At 36.2% G+C, this 23,093-nt stretch overlaps 2 protein-coding genes across 3 annotated transcripts; both read left to right on the forward strand.

Annotated features, from left to right (window-relative positions):
- Positions 1-45: 45 nt before the first annotated feature.
- On the forward strand, positions 46-14,336 carry LOC137390178 (cyclic AMP-dependent transcription factor ATF-2-like). 2 transcript variants are annotated; one of them, XM_068076463.1, is made up of 11 exons: positions 46-104; positions 2,255-2,392; positions 2,544-2,628; positions 2,728-2,860; positions 3,750-4,115; positions 4,917-5,427; positions 6,024-6,115; positions 6,933-7,037; positions 7,959-8,055; positions 9,676-9,787; positions 12,632-14,336. In XM_068076463.1, the coding sequence occupies exons 2-11, from the start codon at positions 2,342-2,344 to the stop codon at positions 12,748-12,750; spliced, it is 1,671 nt and encodes a 556-aa protein (XP_067932564.1). In that variant the 5' UTR covers positions 46-104; positions 2,255-2,341; the 3' UTR covers positions 12,751-14,336. The 2 variants fall into 2 exon arrangements, with proteins under 2 accessions (XP_067932564.1, XP_067932563.1); XM_068076462.1 differs by having other exon boundaries at positions 2,728-2,852; positions 3,736-4,115.
- An 843-nt stretch (positions 14,337-15,179) lies between these two features.
- On the forward strand, positions 15,180-22,798 carry LOC137391595 (uncharacterized). The gene is made up of 4 exons (XM_068078110.1): positions 15,180-15,251; positions 17,455-17,542; positions 19,886-20,032; positions 21,782-22,798. The coding sequence occupies exons 2-4, from the start codon at positions 17,464-17,466 to the stop codon at positions 21,994-21,996; spliced, it is 441 nt and encodes a 146-aa protein (XP_067934211.1). The 5' UTR covers positions 15,180-15,251; positions 17,455-17,463; the 3' UTR covers positions 21,997-22,798.
- The last annotated feature ends 295 nt before the right edge of the window (positions 22,799-23,093 follow it).

Raw genomic sequence — 23,093 nt, forward strand, 5'->3', positions numbered from 1 at the left:
CTTACATTTGTTTCAACGGTCATACATTAATTCAAAGTTGTGTTCATCATTTCGTACCCTACGTTGAAAACGGTTTGATGAAGTATTCAATTTGGTGCCTACAGGTGACCAATTTCTAATCTAAATAACGTTACTGTATATTACCATCATTCCGTATTTTGCTATCTTAACGTTTCATAAAATGTCACATCATGCACTTGAGATAAAGCTGTGGTATGTCTTGTGGTATGTCTGACTCAGTATAGGTTTAGTAGCTTCCATTTATTTTAGTATTTTTTGGTGTTAAGACCTTAAAAACAGATGGGAGGTTTAGTCAAGATTCATATTCTTAATTAAAGGTAGATAGTAAACTTAATCCGAGTCTTACGAACATGTTATCTAGCCTTTCTAGCCTGTTGGCTCAAATTTGATTGTTTGCTGTCTACCATTTAGTGAGACATCAAAAATTACTGGCGGTGAAACTGGCTTTAGTGATTTTAAACAGCAAGCTATATTTGTGAATATTAATTCACAATTAATAACCATTTAATTGATTTACCATAAAATGATTATATTAATTACTAGCCGTTTATCATTTATGATTAATAATAAAATTAATCATAAATGATAAGCGGTTAGTAATGAAAATATATGCATATTGCTTGTATACATCAGCATAGAACTTAGTCCATAATTTATGTACATTAAAACCTCTATTTGAACGCCACCTTTACTTGAACGCCACCAACTTTTCTCTACACTACAAGAGTAACAACTCCAACAAGAAAGACAACCAACACAGAAATAGGAACTGTCTAACAATATAGTACACCCCCCATACAACCATGCTGTTACCAGCAAGATCATTCAACAATTTTCCAAAATCCTGCAGAGTGAATTTCCACTAGAACTCAAATTATACAGAACCTTCAACAAAAACTCTGTAAAGTAAAATTATAGCTGTACCTCAAACATCAACTACATATTTAGCAGCCGCTATAAGTGCAGAATAAGTGCCATCTAAATGCAGAATGCCTTTCAAACTGCATAGTATATCAGGCAACTGTCGAGTCTGAGGAACGCAATGTGTAAGAAACACATGTATGTAGGCCTCACTGAAACAACTTTTAAAATGAGATTACCCAACCACAAAACATCATTTAAATTTATATCCTGCCAATCGACTACAAACAAAATTGAGTAAAAATATATCGGCTTGAAAAACAAAAACATTCACTACAACATAACCTGGAAGATCATCAAAAGAGCGGCATCATACAACACATCAACAAAATCTTGCCAGTTATGTCTATAGGAAAAGTACTTCATCATATTCGAACCTAAGCTAGCCCGCTTTAACGTTAGAAGCGAGCTGATATCCACATGCCAACACGCTAAAAAACACCTGATTAGCTCAATAACGTAATTTGACAACATCTTTGCTGTATACTATAATTATATCAGATAAAAGTACTAAGCCATCAGTTTTATAAAATAATTTTATGGCTTGTACATTATACATTTTAGTCATTTTACCTGAAGATTGCAATGTAATTGCATGAAACTATTAGTAGTAATGATTTTAACCTGTAGATTTTAATAAACTTTATACACAGCTCTGATTGACTCCTCAATTATTGAGCACTTAACTACACAGTGTAAACTACATATATATATGTACATGTATATATAAAATATATATTTAGTATATGTAGTTTACACTGTATAGTAAAGTGCTCAATAATTGAGTCAATCAGAGCTGTATAAAAAGGGGAGCTGGCAAGATTAAACTCACGAAACGAGCTTGTGTCAAAGTGCAGGCATTCTAATAAGCACTTGATTTGCAATGCTGTGACATGAACAAATTAAAGTATTATATATAGTTGGCTTTAATCTTTAGGCTACTTGATGTGTTTTTACATCCAGTCACATGAGCTTTGGATCATTTCAGTTTCACTCGATGAATGGTAACAACCATGAAACTTTAAGTAGTAAACAGTTTTTAAAGTTTTCAGTTCTTAATATATTTTATATAAATGCTCTATTTTAATATTGAGCACTCTCTTCTAGTGAACTGCAACCTTCTTCATCAGTATATATGTATACATATATATGTTCCAGATCAATTTTTTCAAAACATGTAGCTATGGCCTTAATTTAGTTGTTTTTAAATATTTTTTGAGTATTCTCAAGTCTGTTTTCTATGCACATCTTTTAAAAAACCAATTTTTTTTTTAGTTTTTTGCACATTCTCATGTTCTTAAAATATTTTTAGGTGGGTTGGCACTTCTAAATAAATAAGAAAGGTGCTAAATAAGGATGTAGAAGAACCTGATGGTGGACATTTTTTCACATTGTTGTCATGGCCAACAATGATAAACCGTTTGCTTGCTCCTTTGCTGGATGCAATCAGGTTTGCTTGCCCTAACTTTTGTTGTTTTTTCATATATTTTTTAAAAGCATATATCAAAGCATGTATAATTTTCATTTATCAAAGCATCATCGACAAATGATATTTGCTAAGCTTATAAAATAGAAAGTAGAAAATTTGCATTTCATTGCAGAAATTTATTACCGAAGACAGACTTTCTTGTCATATGCAGAAGCATGACCTCAACCTTGAGAGTGTCACAGCAAGTCTTTTCACCGGTATGTTTATGTACCATCGCTGACTCCCTATAGTTATGCATTGTTTGTTGGACTGTAATACAGTTTTTATGCTGAGTCTGTTACAATTATTTCTTTTAGATCAAACACCGACTCCAACCACATTTCTTCGAGATTGTGAAAATTTAGGACTGTTCCAAGACTTACCTCTCACGTCAAAGAATCCCTTTGACGAATCATTTAGGAAAGCTGTAACAGACCCTGCTGTAAGTTGGTAATTTTGTTTTAGTTATTTCGTTGATCGGTTCTTTCATGTTAGTTTGTTTAAAAGTTTATTCTCATTTTGTCTGCAAGATGGGATACTAGAAGTTGGTCTTAACGAGTACAGCTTGTCTCAACAAATAAGTTGAATCTGATTATAGTTACAGTTTTACTTACGAATGAAAAGTAAAATCTATCGACCTAGTCACCTATGGAATTGTGTTACTGCGTATTTGCTAAAGTCAACATGTGGATAGCTCATAGTCGTTTGATATTTTGCCTTGATTTTATGTAGGGATATGTTATCTGCGGATTCCTATGTAAACATTATGGACAATTGTTTGCTGTAGCGATTGCTTAATTTAGCTTATCTTGCTGAAGTGTGACCGTGTGGATTTTCAGACTTATTAACATTTGTTTAAATAAAGGTTTAGTGTAGTAAGTTTTGTGTATTGGCTTTATTTGACGTACACATTCTGCAGGAGATGCATTTTATTGCTCTGAAATGTAATTGTCATCACGAGTGACACCCTAAGTTAATAATTGTTAACATAAGATTAAGTTGAGGATTATCGTGAACTTCTGCTTAGTCAGATGTGGGAACATTAGTTACATGAACATGAACATTAGTTTGTATTACAAATCCTATCTTCATCAACTGAGCATCAATCAAAATGGCCGCTGAGATGCTTTTCCACTTGAGCTTTACATAGTCACTAAACTTAGTTATTTGACTGTTGCGATACACATGAGTATTTTTATGTATTTTTAAAGTATTAACATTACCCTGGTTTGATAGTAGAACTCGGGTAGTATGAATATCTCTCAAATTAATATTTTCTCCGTTTGATCATTCTTGTATGTTTGTTTGAATTTGCGCTTTTGAAGGTTCTTATTGGCAGTGAAACCGATGGAAATGATAGTCCAGCCATTCCGATTCTCCCTGACAGTGCTAGTCTTCTTGGTATGATAAACACTCCGACGGCCGGTAAGGATACCCCAAACTTTATGAAATTTCGCCCAGTCTTCCTCACGCCTGACATTGCACGACTGAACTCACAGATTAGTAATGATAATCTGGACACACCTTCATTGGACCGCGGCTCGTCTATTTCTTTGCTGCAGAGGGTTAGCATAGACACTCCTACTACCCCCTCTCATACGAAATTAGTCCTCGGTCTGCCGCACCGTAAACATAGAACATCTTCAGAATCAGAACCAGATTGTACATCAAAAGACTCCAGCTCACTCTGTATCACACCTGGCAGGTAAACATGTCTTTCTTTCTATTACACTTAACAGGAAACCTTACTTCTCTCTGTTCTCCACTAATCAGGTATTATAAACATCTCGTAAAAGCAGCTTAGTGTAATACCTCGCTTGTAAGTTTGTCTCACTCTAGATCACATCATAGATTATGTCTCGTATTAAGCCTAGACATAAAGCAGCCTCTATTTTTTTACGCACACAGAGAGAGTTTTTATAATTTGGTTTCATTGCTGCGGCATGCTTCAGAACAGTGAACACGCTGTCTAGTATGGATTTGTGCATCTTGTCAACCAGCGTAAGTGCTTGCCAGCAAATTTCTGGCAGTGTAACTTACCCTAACCAAACTTGTAGCATGGTATGTGGGACGAAGGTATTCTTTTATCAATGGTACGTTTCCATAATACACCTGCTTTTGTACTGCCAAGGGTGCTCCTTAATCTGACACGACCTAAAAGCTGTTGGACTCTAACTGAATAGAGAAGAAGATGGGTCACCTCGTTACGTTGTCATCAAGATGAACTATTGTTATTTTATTCCATATGCATTTGTTCCAAGTAACTTCTTTGGCATTTCTTGCTTTCCGCTAACCTTTCATTTGTCATATTTTTAGCTGCAGTGCTTTGGGGGGCACAATTAAATTAAGCGCACAACATTGAGAAGATTTCTATAATATGCATGAATTTTCATCGCTTAACTGTTTGTCTTTGCGATTGCCTCATCTGAAATAATATCACTGTTAAATAGTGCTTTTGCAAAATTTAGGTAAGACTGATTTGTAGTCAATCATTTTTCATTTTTAGCGATGCGACAATATCTAGCGCAGGACATTCGCAGTCGCCCCTCCTTAGCGCTGATCCCTCCCTGACACCAACTTTCCAGAATTCCAGTGATTCAACTTCAGCTCCTACTCTGGCCGAGAACAACAGCATAAGTTCTACGTCTAAGCCTTCGCAAGTCCTTCAAACGAGGCTTGCTCCAACTTCACTTTTAGCAAACTCTCTTATCACAAAAACTTCATCAACAGCTCAAAATCTGTCGTCTGTGTCATCGGTAGTACAGACGTCCTCCGGACAAAGTCTAGTCATGCTACATGTGAACAAGTCGGGTGAGGCATACCTCGTGCCCGCCGCCGGTGTATTCGCTCAATCTAACAATAAAGCTTTACCGGTTAAGCTTTCTACGACTCCCGCTAGTGGAATGGCCAATGGGAGTCAGTTTGTGATGGGTGCCGATCCAACTCTGGAAACTGCTGTGGCACCAGCAGCTGTCTTGGCTGACAGTCCTCAGTCTTCTCTCACCCTTGCTAAAATGGTTTGTTTTGAAATCTTTAATCGATATTAATAAATCCTATCTTGTCACTGTGTGCATGTGCTTAAGTGTGCGCGCGTGTATGCTTGCGTCTTTCTGTCTGTTAGTCTGCACAAACGCTATGCATTTCCACATTTTTTGGCTAATTCTGTCCAAATTCAACACGCATATGCTCCGTGCCTTCTGCCAGTTCACTAAAATCTTTTGTTTCAAAACTTCATCTGGTCCCTGAGAACCAGCCTGTTAAACACCCACCTGATTGGAAACTCCAGAATGCATTGCGGATAATATCTCATGCATTAAGAAAATTGTCATGAATAAAAGTGTTCATGGATTGTGGTCATGGAACCAGTGTACCAATTTGCATTGAAAATCTACACACATGCTGCGGGCTATCTGTATGAAAATGAAAAAATTCTGGACATCGCTAGGTTTTCTGCTAATTTGGTTGTAACTCACTAACTAAATGTTTGTTTTCGTCAGAGAGCATTATCTTTTCAGCACATTCAATCTTATTGCTGTTATTTCATTCTGTTATATGTCTAGAAACTGTATAATCATCTACTGATGCTCACCATTTCATCCTGTTATATGTCTAGAAACTGAAGCAGGCTCTCACCAAGCAGCACCTGGCAGCACCGCTAGCAGATACTCAGAGCCATTTATCTGATGGCGAGTTCGCAGTTAGAAGGTTGGTTTTCGTTGTTCACTCGTTTAATTTCCTGTTATATTTAGATATCTTCAGCTCACAGCAAGTTTTTTACTAGATAGATAAAGACATTAGAAGCTGAAGGATTGTGCCTGTAATCAGTTGTTTAGGGAAGGAAACATTCTCCTGATCTACCCGCCCTTTCCAGTATCTTCGTTACTATACTGTATTTATTTCTAGTTTTATCTTTACTTACCTCATAACCTTTTCATGGCAAATCGATTCGTTCGGTATTTCCAAAACTCATTTTTTATGGATATGTTTTGTACACAATAAATATGTTAAAGATAAGTACAGTAGATAAGTATGGAGTACAGTTGCGTTGAGCTGATATTATAAACATTATCAAACGTGTCTACACACTCTGCTAGTTCGTACTGAGTCAAGCTGAGTCATTATTGACACTCAGTTGTCTTCTCTTGGTGTGTGCTGCAGCCGAGTACAGCCCATATCAGTCTCAATCACAACACTCACAAAGTTCACATTTTCATTTTATACAGTTTCATGTATACATTTATGTATGTGCTGGTTGACTAACGGTCTTTGAGTTCAGTGAGTTTCTATTGAGTTTATTTTAGCTTTTGTCAATACATACTTTCAGCGCTCCATTGTCTCACAGCTATATTCTCAAGTTAGGTATTTTCAGTTTAAATTGAAAAAGGTTTGTTGAAATTTATTATGGATCTAATGTTTTAATCACTGTACATTGCTTTGGGAGGTAAGCGCAGCCATTATGGGTTAACTAGGTCTGCTCTAATTTGTGTCGTGAGGAAATATGTGTAGTCTTTTTGCTTTTCAGTCGACACTCAAGCGATGCAAGTGCTATACAAAAAAGATCTCTCAGTCGATCAGATGATGAGTTAGATGAAGAAGGAAAGAAAAGAAAAACTCTTCAGCGAAACAGGTTCACATTCGTATGTCTTTGCGTGCGCGCTGACAACCTTTTATTTAGTTGGCTTCAAACATGGCGTTTGTTTTGGGCATTTATGAACTGTTGCAGGGCTTTGCAGAGTTGTTGTAGTAGTTTTGGTATACTGTAAATTCAGTAGAGGCTCCTACAAGGCAAGGTAAACCTACTATGACATCAAATCATAATGTAAAGTTTTTCCTTCGTATCATGTTAGAAATTCGATGTATAGCGTAAAGTGTCAAATTGGTGCATGTTCTCAAATTCTTTTTGAATAATAAGAGTTTGATAGTGGGCCGTAAAAATATTGTTTTCTTTTTTGATGCGCTCAAGAGAGAAAAACAAATGTTTTATCCTAACCTCAATTTTGGACGGATAGACAGGCACAGCGCTTTTTATAATAAAGACTATTTATTTGTCTTTATTTTTTGCCTGGGCAATATTTTTTTCTTTACAGTGTAGATCTTGCTGTGGAAAAAAAAATGAAAAAAACTAGCTTTAAATTGACATTAGAGGTGTGCGCTCATCTTGACGTAACATAAAATTATCGTAAATATGAGCCGTAACCAAGTGAAAGTGATAAAAAAAAGAAAGGTTGCCTATACAAACTAATAGTACCACAGTTACTGTGAAATTTATAAATTAAAAAGTTAATTTTAGTTTTTTCCATTTTTAAGCGTCAGAAGGGTGAGTTTGGGAAAATCTTGGAGTGGATTAGGCTGCTTACATGTATTTTATGCTTCGTATAATGTAAAATCCATATAACACGAACATTTTCGGAACGCATCATTTACATTGTAGGAGCGTTTACTGTACTATGGGGAAATCCAATAAGATTATCTCTAGACATATTATTTAGCAGTTTTAGGAGAACGTGTGGTATTTAGGTTAGTTTTGTCAATTTGCCCTTTATTACAGGGATGCAGCACGGAGGTGTCGAAAGAAGAAGAAATTTTTTATTCAGACACTCGAGGATAAATTAAAGGCTTCCAGTCTTCTAAACACACAGTTACAGGTACTATATCTAGTATGTCTGTGTTCTTTCATTACTACTACTTGAGCAATAGGGAACCAGTGTGTACTATCAAATTTCAACAAAAAATTAGAACGGTTTCAAAAATTATTTTGCCAGGTTATGCTACCTGATATGAACAGTTACTACCCAAAATGCCCTTAATGCTGAAAACCTAAATGTGTTTTTAACTATTTGCTGTTTAAAATACTCAATCATATTTCCAATCTGCCTGACCATTCATTGCATTCCAACTTTCTCCAAAAATCCCCTAGATCTTGTACCAGACACAACCACCTTGCCAATTCATATTATAGAACAATGTTACCCAAAATGAGCTTTTCTTTTACAAATAATTTACTTTACTATTTTTTTGTTTGTCTCAAGTTTGCTGTAAACAGCATTAACCGATGATAAAGTTGTAGATGTAACCGATGTAGATAAAGTTGATGTCTATTTATCTAATATATGAATTTTCCAACATCAATGTAAAATTTGAGCCAATATTGAGCTCCACATATAGAATAATTTTCACCAGCATCTAAATTGTCACAAAACATTGCCGATTCATTAGTAAACTTGTGGAAGCAGGTGAAATACTAAAATCAAACTAGGTAGGACTTCACCTATTCTAAGTTAGACTAAGTTGTGCCACATATCTCTACCACCCTCTCTACTACACATACCTCTACCACCCTCTCCACTACACATACCTCTACCACCTTCTCTACTACACATACCTCTACCACCTTCTCTACTACACATACCTCTACCACCTTCTCTATTACACTAACCTCTACCACCCTCTCCACTACACTAACCTTTACTACCTTCTCCACTACACATACCTCTACCACCCTCTCCACTACACTTACCTCTACCATCCTCACTACTACACTTACCTCTACCACCCTTGCTACTACACATACCTCTACCACCCTCTCCACTACACATACCTCTATTCATTGCCAAACCTACACCTCCATTCTAAGGTAACGTAACAATAAAAAGCTTTTATTACTGATTATCACTTTATTAATTTACTTTTTCACATGTGATTTAGCTTTTGTATCTAGTCTTTTATGTAAATTTATACAATACATTTGTATCGATGCTTTGTGCTATTACTTGCAGCATGTACAGTTAGGATTTTGGACTGAAAATTCTGTCTTTTCATGAAATTGTTTGCTCTAACATACAATGTCGTAGGTATTTTAGAATGAATTGACACCATGTGCTGAGGTTTAACTTTAGATTTAACAAATACTTTAATACTTAATTATAAACACGCTATGCTTCTGACTATGATTGCGTGAGTAAGTTTGCACATGCTGGGATGTACTACATGTATGTGTAACCTAATGCCTAAGTTGAAATTGTTGAAGTTGTCTCCCATATATCGTGGTAATTTTTTAGATCCTATGAATAAAAATAATTAGAACTTTACATCTTTGTATCTGGGAATCACTATAGGAACTTCACGATCACAAGTTCTTTTGGTTAATATTGACTTGAGCAGCTTGTAATTGTTTGCTGCAATCTGATTGGCTTAAATCTTCTCTGAAAGTTATCCGCTAATGGTTCCAAGCAATCGTATCTCACATTATAATATGCATGCTGCAGTCAGAGAATGCGAAACTAAAAATGGAAATAGTGGAACTGAAGAGTCTATTTATTGCTCACAAGGACTGTGATGTGACCAAAAAGCAGCTTCGAGAAGGATCCTTAAATAGCTGTAAGTATATTTGAGCTGCTGGAACCACCAGCCCTCCATGTGCTTGTCCATCACTACGATCAGGATGTACCATAAAACCTCTAATTGAATGCCACCTCTATTTGACCACAACCTCTATTTGACCGCCACTATGAAAGAAAGGTTGAAAAATAGCGCGCCACCCTCTATTTGAACGCCACCTCCATTTGACCGCCACTTTGACTATCTTTGATCTTTATGAACCCATAATGTCAAGTCATCAGTAGAAACGTGTCTACAAAATCTTATTAATATAGAATCGTTTATATTAATTCTCTCATTGTCCAACTCCAAAGCTTTTCGCTTATTTTCTTTGAAAGCAACACAACAGAAATAATCATTAACGGTCTCAGGCTAATAGTAGTTCCTTGTTAACGCGGTCTTGAGACTCCGAAATACATGTACCTATATAAAGAAAACGGTTTCATTTTACTTTGGTAGATGAACTTTGAAACCAACACCATAGAGATAATTAATATCTGTCTCAGGCTAATTAGTAGTTGTTTAACGCGGTCTTTCTTCTTTGAAGTAGCTTACATATATAAAAAACGGTTTAAATTTACGATGGTAGATGACATTTGAAAGCAACACCATAGAAATAATTACTAATTGTCTCAAGCTAATAGTAGTTCACTGTTTAACGCGGTCTTAATATACTTCGAAAATATAATGCATATAAAAATGGTTAGCTAGTTTTGGGCGTAAGATTACATTTAGAGAGCAAACTTTTACGCGTTGAATTTGTGCTAAATACAGCGCGTAAAAGTTGTGCTCTACCAAAAAATTGTATGGGAGCTAATATCAACTAGTTCAGCAGTGCAGAAGAAGAGTTGAGGCCAGAAGACATTGTGGAAGGTATTAGAAAACTAGAAGATGTTCGTTCCCCAGGGCTGATACTCCCCCTGAAAGGCCCATTAGGTTCGGCCCAAAATCACGTTTTAGGGGGGTTTTAGACCATAAGGCACTGTCAGTGAATTTGCTACTTTAGGGGGGTTTCCACAACCAAGCCAGTAAAAAGGGCCCATGCTCATTAAGGTTTTATTCAGCCAGAAATACCAGTGATACCAGTGATCAGTGATACCAGAAATTGCACCGAAAATCCAGTCTTCATTTTAATGCAGATTGCTACTGCTTGCCTGCTGACGTGAAAGGAAGGTAAAAGAGACAGTCGACACTGCATTATCTTAGCAACCCTTTAGCAATATACTCAGAGTGAATGATATATTTATTTCATTGATATTCATTGTTTTTCTTTGTAAATTAAAATGATATTCTGATGGTTGATGTTTGGAATAAGTTTTATTAACCCTTTTGCAGGCATACCGACATTTTGCCGTTTTGCGATACTGACGTTAGTGGGCAGAGCGACTATTATGTCGCCACACGAACGGTTTTTATAAATAGATTTATGGTTAGCTAATTGCCTTTTTTTGTTTAATTTTTTTAACAATAGTAAACTAAAATATATTGGTCTCTGTTAACAACAAAAAATAATCCGTTTGCAGAAGAAAAACGATCGTTTTTGCAATACTGTACTAAACAAACAAAAAATCCGAAATAAATACGTATTTAAATGAAATTGGAAATTTTGTTTGTAGCTTGTTTCTGCTTTATTAATGCATGAATCATATTAGATGTTTAGCAGGGCGTGGAACCTGGGTGCCCTCTAGGGGACTCCCAGTGTTTAGGGGGTGTATTTCAAATTGACCAACCAGGTGATTGGGGGTACAATATCTAAATTCAAATTGACCAACCAGGTGATTTGGGGTACAATATCCAAATTCAAATTGACCAACCAGGTGATTGGGGGTACAATATCCAAATTCAAATTGACCAACCAGGTGATTGGGGGTACAATATCCTAGTCTGGGCCTATCCAGGTGGGTGTTTCTTTCAGAGTATCAGCCCTAGGGTTCGTTCCATCGAAAGCAACAATCAGAACGCAGCTCTATTCGAGCAAACGATGGAAATATTTTGGTTTTAAAAACGTTAATTTTTGTTTCTTCATGAAATATAAGTATGGTTCGTTTATGTCACTTGTTCATGAATATATATTTGTATCATTTGATAAATTATCATTATATAACTTACATAAATGTGCAGATTTATAGCATGTTATTTAGTAGCATCTTTGCGACTATCTACGGCTTATAATGGATCGATGCTCATAACTCCACTTATATTGCACATGAAAAGCTAGTTTTGGCTGTAAACTGTAGCAAACATATCAATGATTAGAATGAGCCTTTATGCAACATTGTTAAATATAGATATAAAATAAAAGTATGTCTTCAAATTTAGAATGACAAAAATTGAAAATGTCAACAAATAGCAAATAACGTAGGCTATAATATCAATGCAGGTCAATTGCAAGCAATAGATATCAACTGGTAGAGATATTTTTCGGTTTCTTAATGCTTATTTATTAAGAGATCTTTGACAAGTTGGAGGTAAATCAGCAGATTTATTGCATTCAAAAGGTTTAATAACGCTTCACCGAAAAAAAGCGAGCAAATTATAGGCGACATTCGCTTTGCCCGTAATATGGCTAGATGTATCTTCTGAAAGTTCTGATGAGCCATTTGAAAAATAGATCGCCAGCCTCTATTTGAACCTCGCCTCCAATTGACCGTCATTATAGAGGAAGGGTTGAAAAATAGAGCGCCATGGCGTTCAGTTAGAGGTTTTACTGTATTCTAACATTATACTTTGCTGTATTACGTTGCTCCATGTTGCTTTGCTATAAATATCTGTTGTATATATCTTTGTCACCTCACTTCTCTTTGTATTTCTTCCTACTTAGCAAGTTGGTTGTTTTTTGTTCAGTGCTCGTCAATAAAGGCTCTGATACGGAGAGTGGAGCAACGACAGAGACAGAAAAATATGAGCCCAGCATTTCAGAGAATCATGTACATCAGGGGTACGAGACTCTTATGAATCATTAGCAGTGGTACGCCCTCTCGTTACCACATAGCCTCAGGTCTCTTTTATGTGCAACAGCGGATCGCTTGAGCTTTAGTAACCTCACTTGAACATTCTTGCATTGGAGTAATGCTCTGTTCGAGTAATTCTGTTTGAGTAATTTTACGTTTGAGTAATTCTGTTTAAATGGTAAAGACCAGCAGACATTGGAGTAATTCTATGTTTGAATGGTGAAGACCAGCAGACATTGGAGTAATTCTATGTTTGAATGGTGAAGACCAGCAGATATTGGAGTAGTTCTATATTTGAATGGTGAAGGCCTGCAGATATTGGAGTAATTCTATGTTTGAATGGTGAAAACCAGCAGATATTGGAGTAATTCTATGTTGGAATGGTGAAGACCAGCAGATATTGGAGTAATTCTATGTTTGAATGGTGAAGACCAGCAGATATTGGAGTAGTTCTATATTTGAATGGTGAAGACCTGCAGATATTGGAGTAATTCTATGTTTGAATGGTGAAGACCAGCAGATATTAGAGTAGTTCTATGTTTGAATGGTGAAAACTAGCAGATATTGGAGTAATTCTATGTTTGAATGGTGAAGACCAGCAGATATTGGAGTAGTTCTACGTTTGAATGGTGAAGATCAGCAGACGTTGGAGTAATTCTATATTTGAATGGTGAAGACCAGCAGATGTTGGAGTAATTCTATATTTGAATGGTGAAGGCCTGCAGATATTGGAGTAATTCTATGTTTGAACGGTGAATACCAGCAGATATTTGAAGAACAAGCCTTGGCCCTGTGGCTGGAAGCCATGTTCACAAGTCATAAGAGTTCCTTTATAAAGTCAATGTATTTTTTACAGCACCTCAAAATTCTATTTTCAAAGTTTCATTATGCAAATGTATATTTTTTCTATTTTGCTTTATAAGTTGGAAGACTTCATTTAGACAGAATACCCCTTGCGTGGCGCAGATCCTGCAGGTGGAGCATGACATGCATATCTCACTATTACTGCTGCTCAGTGCCATATGGTTGTTGGATGCATAGAACGGTGCGGGAGTACATATTGCTAAAGCAAACATATTTTAGCCACTGCTGACCGTGACATGAATACCGTTGCACTAATTTAAAGGTCGAGACTGAATATATGATAAGTAGACATGGAGAATGTCCTCAAGCCTTGTCAAATTCTTTTATTAATCAAGCTGCTTTACTGTGACTTCTAATGCTCTGTGTAGAGGTACTTTCAATTCAGAAAAATCGGTTATCATACGTTATACTATATTGATAATAGTTTGCTATATATAGAACTAAAGGTGACTTCTGACTGACTGCTATTTATTGACATCAGATAAATTAATAAAAAGTTACACATTTTTACGTATTTTTAAATAGTAATCACCAGTCTTAGAAATACTTATTTTATATTATTATACAAGTGTTTTGGCCGAGCTGCTAAGTTTGTCTTTAGTTACTAAAATATCTCATGCTGGTTAATAATGCAATAAATTGTTTTTGATTATTATTATTTATCTACCGAGTTTTATAGCTTACTTGTTTCTAGTCTGTTGATACTAATAAAGATATACTGTTGGCTAGCTAAACTTTATCTCACTCTTTTTACTTGCTGCAACTTTTTCCCTCCTTATTCATGTATTATAGAGGTCTTCGTCTCCTATCCTCTTCTCACACCATCTGCTAGTATAGAGATTCTCTCTCACCCTCTTCTTTACTGTTGAAACCCTACTTCGCTTCGACCTTCTTCCGCGCTGAAGTCATCTTCTCTCAACCTCTTTCTGTAGAGGGAAACCCTCTTTCTCGCCCCTTTTCGGGTGTTTAGGAACTCTTCCATCTTTTTTGTAACTGCTTTTTTCCATCTTATGTATTATGGCCGCCTTTCACCCCGTTGATATGCAAGGTTAATCTATTCATCAGGGACTGTATCAGCTAGTAAATGTGCATATTTATGCTACTAGACATATGCGGATGACAACTCGAGAGTACTTGTGGAAGGTCGTCTCACTTTGGTGTATGTATTACTTATGATCATCACTTTTGTTGTATCAACTTGTAACAGGTTATAAACTAATTCTGTACTGTCTAGGTGTCCACAGCATGAACTACAATATACCGGAAACAAATATAAATTGGTTTTCCTTGAAGTTATTAACAATCATGTTATGAAACTCGATGCAGTTTAAATCTCTCGCGAGATAAAAAATAAATCTTTTCAACCCTTTAGAATAGATAACCACCAAAGGAACATCAGCCCACTTCTCTGACTTTACACATAACTTGCCTTCAACGCTGAGTCATTCATAATTTTCTGTACATGTATAAGCTAATATGCTCTCCATCTAAATTAAGTTAGTATATATATTCATCTAACTCGACACCCTAGGCCTGATTGATAAGCAAGGCTCCAGCAATTAGGCTTCTGTCATTGATCGAGAGCTGTACAGGCAGGCTGTGCCCGCTCTAATTTCTCGCTGTAGCTGTCAAAAACTGCAACTAACAAGGTAATGTGATATCATAAATGCTCTACAGTGGTATTGACGAATTTAAGAGTGTCAATTTTTAACCATAGAAATATCCAAGTGAATGATATGGAGGTCGAAGTGTGATTTGGCAATGGTACAGCTGCATATATCCAAATAGATACTGGTGATATGTACCACCTCTGACACATCTTGTATTCTTCTGCTGGAGAAAGGTATAGGCTCTTGATTAGCAAAAGATATATTTTTGTATACAAGTGATCGTTCTGTTTCACACTCAGCTACATGCACAAGTACAGAGATAAATGTATATATGTGGAAAGCGTCTCAATGTACAAAACTTGAAAATGTTTAGTAATAAGTAGCTAGTAAGGCTGATTGATAGCTGTATTTTGGTTTCGCAATCATGTTTTGTCTTGGTACACTCTAGGCATAAGCTAAGCAGACGTTTTGAAAAATTTCAATGAGAAAACGATTTATCAGGTTATTCACTAGAAGTTTGTTTTCACTAATACTCATAGTTGGAAGAATTAGAGGCAGGGGTTATTGAAGCTGCGTGCATTTATCAAACGTTACATGAGGAGTCCGTAACTTGTACGTAAGTGTGCATGTCTGGGTATAGTTCGTGTTATTGATATATCAATATTCAATAACACTGTATTCAGTCGAAAAGTACATCTATGATGAGCAGTGTAAACCATTGAATCAAACAGTGTATTAAGTAAGCCATATACAATAAGAAGAAAGCATGCCAGAGAGTTGGAATTTTACAATATACAGCCTTAGCTCTGCTTGTATATCTATATATCTTATATTTATATAAGATATATAGATATACAAGATATCTGCATATCTTATATATAAGATATGTAGATATTTTCTATATTTATATTTTGTATTTTATATATATATTTCTCAAAGTATGTCCGTATGTCGTATGTCTGTCTGCATTCCGGCTATAGCTATTATTAGAATAACTACAGCTGGACAACAATGCTGACGCAATACCATGGAGTACCATCATTAGAAGTCTAGCAGCTTACTGCAATTTTCCATTGGCAATGTGCCCGGCTAATAGCTTGAAAGTTACAGTTGTTTGACAAAGTTTTAAAATCTTTACAGTTGTTTTCATTTTTCTCTTAATTTATTCCAACTACACAAAACACTTCTCTTATGATATGTAGTTTGAAAGTTAGAATGGTTAATGTTGTTATATGTTAAATATAAATCAATTTTCTGTCCAGACTTTTTATTACCCGCGGGTAGCACAGCTAGTGATTGTATAAAAAGAGAGCACTGTATAGAAAGAGCTGAAATGGGCTCAACACGATGCGCTTGTACTTGCGAAATCATTACTCTCTCCATAGTTTGCTCAGAAATAAACTAAGTTTGCACAAGAAACATGCCGTTAAATATGCTGTTCAAAATTACCTTAAAAACTAGTCATTGTATTATATTTTACTTCCAACTTTTAATAAAGGTTGATGCTTTGTTATTTTTACAAATTACATAGCTGAATTACATTATTACGTTATGTGACGATGTTATGTTACGAACAGTGTGCAGAGTGAGTAGTGTCACTGAAAGCTTATAAGATCTCCATATTGGGTGCCATATTAACTCTTGGTGACATTACTTTCTGTATATATTACTCTGATATGCCAAGGCAAATATAATATATTTGTATATTACGTATATAATCACCATCAACAAGCTGTTGCTTCTCGGGTGTATCACCATAGGTACCCGGTATGGTTGCATGTGTCTCCTAACAATATTGTTGCTGAGCCCTGGGATAGTCCTGCATGAAATTTGGAATACTTGTATGATCATAATGCATCAGAAAGTCCATAGAAACACATAGTTTATAGGCACAAGCATGCTATTCATACACACGTTTCCACAAATCTTAGATTATACTGTTGACAGACACATGCTAGTTACTCAGCTTCGCAACTCGATGACGTCTTCAAGCGGTCATTCCAGTTGTTCTCTGAATCTCGGTTAGCTTGCGGTTAAATTACAAATTCATTGATGTGAATATTTGTAAAGACTTAGTTCTGAAGCTAAGAGAGCCAAGTTTGCAACTGTTACAGTAAATGATTGTATTGACACATAGGATAGTCCTCTGGCAGCTTGTTTGATTTTGCGATTAGAAGCTTTAACCTTGAAAGCTATTATTGCAACTAACAGCAGGCTTGTGTACTAGCCAGATATATTGTAGCATAACTCTATGATGGAGTATGGACTCTTCTTAGCCATGATTGGCACCTGTATAAGGCTTGTCTCTTCTCAGGATGTCTTCTTTCGAGGTAAGTTGTGTTGAGATTGCGCAGTTGTGTTAAGATTGTGTAGATGATTTGAGATTGTATAAATGTGTTGAGATTGCGTAGTTGTTTTGAGATTGTATAGTTGTGTTGAGATTGCGCAGTTGTGTTGAATTTGTATAGATGTGTTGAGATTGTATAAATGTGTTAAGGTTGCGTAGTTGTGTTGAGATTGTATAGTTGTGTTGAAATTGCGTAGTTGTTTTGAGATTGTATAGTTGTGTTAAGATTGTGCAGTTTTGTGATCAGTAAATTTTGTTTACGACCTTCCTCATCGAGGAGCAGTGTTGAAGAAAAAGACACACAAGATGGCTGACTTTCTTTACCTTACTATAGGAAGCACAACTCACAATACCATAAAAACAAAAATCCAAAACTATATTGGCCCTAGAAAAAATTATTTCAACAAGATGCATGCCTTATGAAGGAGTTAGCTGGCAGAGGAACTGAAGCCTGTGAATGACAATCATGAGTTTTAGGCTGAGTATATGAATAACAAACTAAGAGTTGCTCTGTGAGGGTGGTCCACAAAACCTGCCTGTGAATAATATAAAAAACTGCAGACTAGAAACATGTAATTGGTGCCTACTAAGCACACTCTATCAACTCTTGTCATAATGATAATATTATTATAAGCGAAGGCTGGTTTAGATTATACATGCAGTAATTGCTCTAATGCTCAAGGTACCTATTAGCTTGTTGCTTTAGTTCACGAAAGGTATGACAGTCTGGTATAACTAAACATATTATGGGTGAACTAGGACTCTCTTGTCTTGCAGGTCTATTCAACAACATTGAAGTTGTTCACAATCATTCTTTATAATACACACATTATTCGAAAAGCTGTGGATGCAAATTCTGTAATGCTTGCCAATACCTTAATAATACCAGATTCTTTAGAAGAATGAACTGTTATAAAATATTTACTAGTACTTACATTATAATCTAAGTACATTGAACATGGAATCTTTGGATAATGTCATTTATACATTCTACTTTTGATCAAATATGCAGTTTTATAGTGCTTCTTATATTGTCAGTCGTATCGTAAGTCATTCTGTAAGTCGTATTGTAGGTCGTATTGTAAGTCATTTTGTAAGTTTTATGGTAAGTCGTATTGTAATTCATATTGTAAGTCACATTGTAATTCGTATTGTAAGTCGTGTTGTAAGTCGCATTGTAAGTCATATTGTAAGTCGTGTTGTAAGTCACATTGTAAGTCGTATTATAAACTGTACTGTAAGTCATATTGTAAGTCATTTTGTAAGTTGCATTGTAAGTCATATTGTAAGCCTTGGTAAGTATTTTAGGTTGTATTGTAAGTAGTATTGTGAGTCGTATTGTAAATCGTATTGTAGGCCATATTGTAAGTTGTATTGTAAGTCGCATTGTAAGTCGTATTATAAGCTGTATTGTAAGTCATATTGTAAGTCGTATTGTAAGTCGTATTGTGAGTTGTATTGTGAGTCATATTGTGACTTGTATTGTAAGTTGTATCGGGAGTCATATCGTCGGTCGTATTGTAGGTCGTATTGTAGGTCGTATTGTGAGTCGTATTGTGAGTCGTATTGTGAGATGTAATGTAAGTCGTATTGCAAGTCGTATTGTAAGCCATATTCTACGTTGTGTTCTAAGTCATAAAGAGATGGCCTAAAACAACTCAAAAGTTTGTTTTGTAAGCCAATCAGCCATTTATCTTTTAGTCAATTATCTAGCCTTAACAAAAGCTTTCTCTAGGCTTGATTTCACTCCAAACCATTCTGCTCAATCTTTATTGTAACCTTTACTAGACATCTGTCAGAAGCCATGCTAAGAGCATTAGGAAAAAAGATTACATCACACGGGAATTGAACCTGGGGTGTAAGATTCGATGGCAAGCACATTACTACTGCACTACTCAGTTGCCATACCGCTTCATGGGATAATCATATTGATTACTCATGACAATCTCTCACAATGCACAGGACTGGCAAGCGTGATAATTTTAGATGATTTCAATGTGCTCGTACTTGAAGCATTATTTGTCAAAGTGAAAACTGATTTCTGATGTCACACCGTAAAACTTAGTGTATTAACTTTTACGCCCATCACTCCCTACTTCGGTGATCTGTAGCAGGGCAGAACAAATTCTACTGTTGATCTCCAATTTGTTACATTGTAAGTATTCCATTAGAGGCAAGCTAACTGATGCATTTTGTTCTGGCAATATATATACAGACCAAAATTAGATCACAAAGAATTGTGTCAGTTGGTTAGCTGTTAACTATAGCCTTATTTCTCATAATTGTAATTTTGTTGTGGAGTGATATAGCTGCCGGTGTTATGTAGGCACAATAACATGCTATGAATGCCTGGGGTCAGAGACAAACAGCTCTTGCTCGGATCCCTTCTCATTGACAAAAAAGACGTTTGCATCCATAAAAGAAGTCTCGTGTCAGGAAGGTGCTTGCTTGAAGAGAGTTTACAAAGATTCTGGTAAGTTGTGAGGCCCTGTTGAGGCCCTGTTGTTACACTCAATGCATTTTGGGACACCGATTTAGGTTGTCTGAGTTCTTCCTGGCACACACTGTAAGTGGAGTTACAATGATCGGAAATATATTTTTGTTAATATCCTTCTCCAGCCTTCTTCTGGAAACCCTGGCCGGTGTAGAGCAGAGGCACAAGATCACTTAAATGAATCTGTAGAGTCAGCGATATGAATTTTTGATATTTAAATCAGATATGAACAATTCATCCTTTGTGCTTTGATATAAGACTGGGAATCGGTAAAGTACAACTATGTATTAGCTGGAAATACCAAATAAAATTATCGTATTCCATACAAAGCATTTTCACCTAATTTTAGGTTTTCATATAATAACCACAGGATTCTGTTCAAGCAACTTTTTTTTGAAAAAATGAGTTGTGCAGAAAGAAAGGGTACATTTTAAGAAACTTGAAAAAAGCCGAATTTTTTTCAGCTCACTGTCTTTCACTCACATTGACTGGTAAACTATTGTATAAGTCAAGTACATGTACATGTATTCTGTATATTATGAAGCTATGTTGAAACACTCTTTGATAGAAAATAACAGCCATTCATGTTTTAGATGTGGTAATTTGCCACTAAATGAAATCATTATGCAATTATGACTAATCGAAATGCACAGCCTGAAGGAATTGCATCCTAGGTCAGCATTACTTGTCAGTTATGCTTGTTAAAATAGCTAGGACAGCACAGCTAGAATCGTACGCTATTTATTAACTAAGCTAAATAAACAGCACAGCTCTTTATTTAGCTTAGTTCTTCTTGATCTCAAAGAACTTGTCCTTTTTGTTTAACAGTCAAGTACTCATTTAAAAAAAAACATTCTTTCTCTTGGAGTATTTGTTAGATTTTTATAGTATTTTTTGTATTATGCTTGAGAAATAATGTAACATAATTAACATTTATGGTACTATTATGAGTGGAAAGTCATTCTCACTCTCTCCCTCTCCCCCTCTCTCTCTCCCTCCCTCTTTCCCTCTCTACCTCCCTCTCTCCCTCTCTCTCTCTCTCTCCCTCCCTCTCTCACTCTCTACCTCCCTCTCTCCCTCTCTCTTTCCCTCTCTCTTTCCCTCTCTCTCCCTCCCTCTCTCCCTCCCTCTGTCCCTCCCTTTTTCCCTCCCTCTCTCCCTCCCTCTCTCCCTCTCTCTCTCTCCCTTTCTCCCTCCCTCTCTCCCTGTCTCCCTTTCCCTCTCTCTCTCCCTCCCTCTCTCCCTCCCTCTCTCCCTGTCTCCCTCCCTCTCTCCCTGTCTCCCTCCCTCTCTCCCTCCCTCTCTTCTCCCTCCCTCCTTCTCCCCCTCCCTCCCTTTCTCCCTCCCTCTCTCCCTCTCCCACTCCCTCCCTTTCTCCCTCCCTCTCTCCCTCTCTCTCTCTCTCTCTCTCTCTCTCTCTCTTTCTCTTTCTTTCTCTCTCTCTCTCTCTCTCTCCTTTGATCTTTTGCAGTGCTTTGGCTCCATGTGTCAACACTTGCACTGATGCATTTCTCCAGTGTTTTCTCTGAAGCAGTGAAAACTTTACCAAAGACAGTGCTTATGCAATGCAATTACCAACAAAATAAACAGGCCTTCATGGCCTGGCAGAGTTCTAAATCGATCTATTCAGTGTTCTCAGCTCCTATAGCTCCTCGCTTAAGCATATAACACTGAAAATCTATTCGTGCTCAGTCGCCTGTAATCAAACTACTTTATGATTATTTGTAGAAAAAGGTCCGATGATCATGAGAACTTGTACAAATACGGATAAACTTGTATTCAACTTACCTCTGGTTCATAATGTCTGTCAGGATGAGAACGATGGCTTTGGATACCTGTGCATGTGTGGTCGATCATTCTGCAATTCTGCTAATACTCGTGTCCTTTCTAGGTCTCTTGCTTTATGCACAGTACTAACTTTTCTACAAAGTTTACTTAACTGAAAAAAAACAGAAGCACAGTATAGCAAGGTGGAGTCAGCAAAAAATTGGTTTGCCAGCTGGTTGATAACTAGAAGTGGTGGCTTTAGTTACATCCACTAGTAATTACTATTCCTTATGGAAATATCAACTAATAATAACAATAAACTGGCACGATATTCTCCTTGTTAAGATTATATCTATGATTAATCTATAGCTATGATTAATCTATAGATTATCTATGATAATCTATAGATTATTTACATTGATGTATATAATTATATGTATTTATGATGAATCTCAAAGTACAGAGCAGTAAAATCATAACATACAAATAGTTATCAGTTTTTTTCATCTAGCAAGAATTTACAATAACAAATCACACGCTAATGCCTATTCTTTATTTTACATCAGCTATGTTTTGCATCTTGCAGAGCAGTCCAGCCTTTATGCTAGCTTTTGTTACTTTGATAAGAAACCATTTTTGCTGAGCTGGTATGATAACTTAAGTATTCTTTTCATACTTTATGATCTGAAGGTATTCAGAATTTGCAAATTTACTGAAGAGGTATTGCTGTTCAGTTTAGTAAGATGAAGTTTTCCAGGAAGCAGTCGTGGTTCAGTGGTTTGGAGGCCAGCTTATGGTCTATAGGTCGATAGTTTAATTCACATAAGGGCATCCAATAAAATGGCTCCTGTGCCAAATTTCATGAGCTAATGAGCTAATGGTCACATCAATCCTATACCAGGAGGAAAACCATTAATTTGTAGTGATGACCCTAATGAGAGAAGACAACCCCTTGATGTGAAAAAGCTGACAGAAGAAGCTTCTAGGAGGGACTGTGATAACGATTTGTTAAAGTATTTGACTCGCTGATATAAGCTGCGAACTAGATTTGCAAAGGGTGTTTTAGTTTTCCACTAACAATTGCTTGAATATTTCGTCAAAAAGATCTAGATTTTAATAACTGAGTTTAGTTGTAAAGCTTTAATGAGCAGGCTTTCTCATAGGCCCATATCCTGTTTATGAATGGGCAGTGATGAACATGCTCAAGGACCAACTGATACGTAAATAAATATGGTTTTTAGTAATGCTTGGTTTAGTACTTGTGATATTGCTT

Source organism: Watersipora subatra, chromosome 3 (genome assembly GCF_963576615.1).
Source record: "Watersipora subatra chromosome 3, tzWatSuba1.1, whole genome shotgun sequence".
Classification (NCBI taxonomy): Eukaryota; Metazoa; Bryozoa; class Gymnolaemata; order Cheilostomatida; family Watersiporidae; genus Watersipora; species Watersipora subatra.

Excerpts from the sequence above, each read along its gene's own strand:
- LOC137391595 (XM_068078110.1), top strand. The coding sequence starts at position 17,464 with ATGATGGAGTATGGACTCTTCTTAGCCATGATTGGCACCTGTATAAGG. Across the intron at positions 17,543-19,885 it reads TCAGGATGTCTTCTTTCGAG|GCACAATAACATGCTATGAA; the intron begins GTAAGTTGTGTT and ends GGTGTTATGTAG. Across the intron at positions 20,033-21,781 it reads GAGAGTTTACAAAGATTCTG|AAAAAGGTCCGATGATCATG; the intron begins GTAAGTTGTGAG and ends GATTATTTGTAG.
- LOC137390178 (XM_068076462.1), top strand. The coding sequence starts at position 2,342 with ATGGCCAACAATGATAAACCGTTTGCTTGCTCCTTTGCTGGATGCAAT. Across the intron at positions 2,629-2,727 it reads CACAGCAAGTCTTTTCACCG|ATCAAACACCGACTCCAACC; the intron begins GTATGTTTATGT and ends TATTTCTTTTAG. Across the intron at positions 2,853-3,735 it reads AAGCTGTAACAGACCCTGCT|GTTCTTATTGGCAGTGAAAC; the intron begins GTAAGTTGGTAA and ends GCGCTTTTGAAG.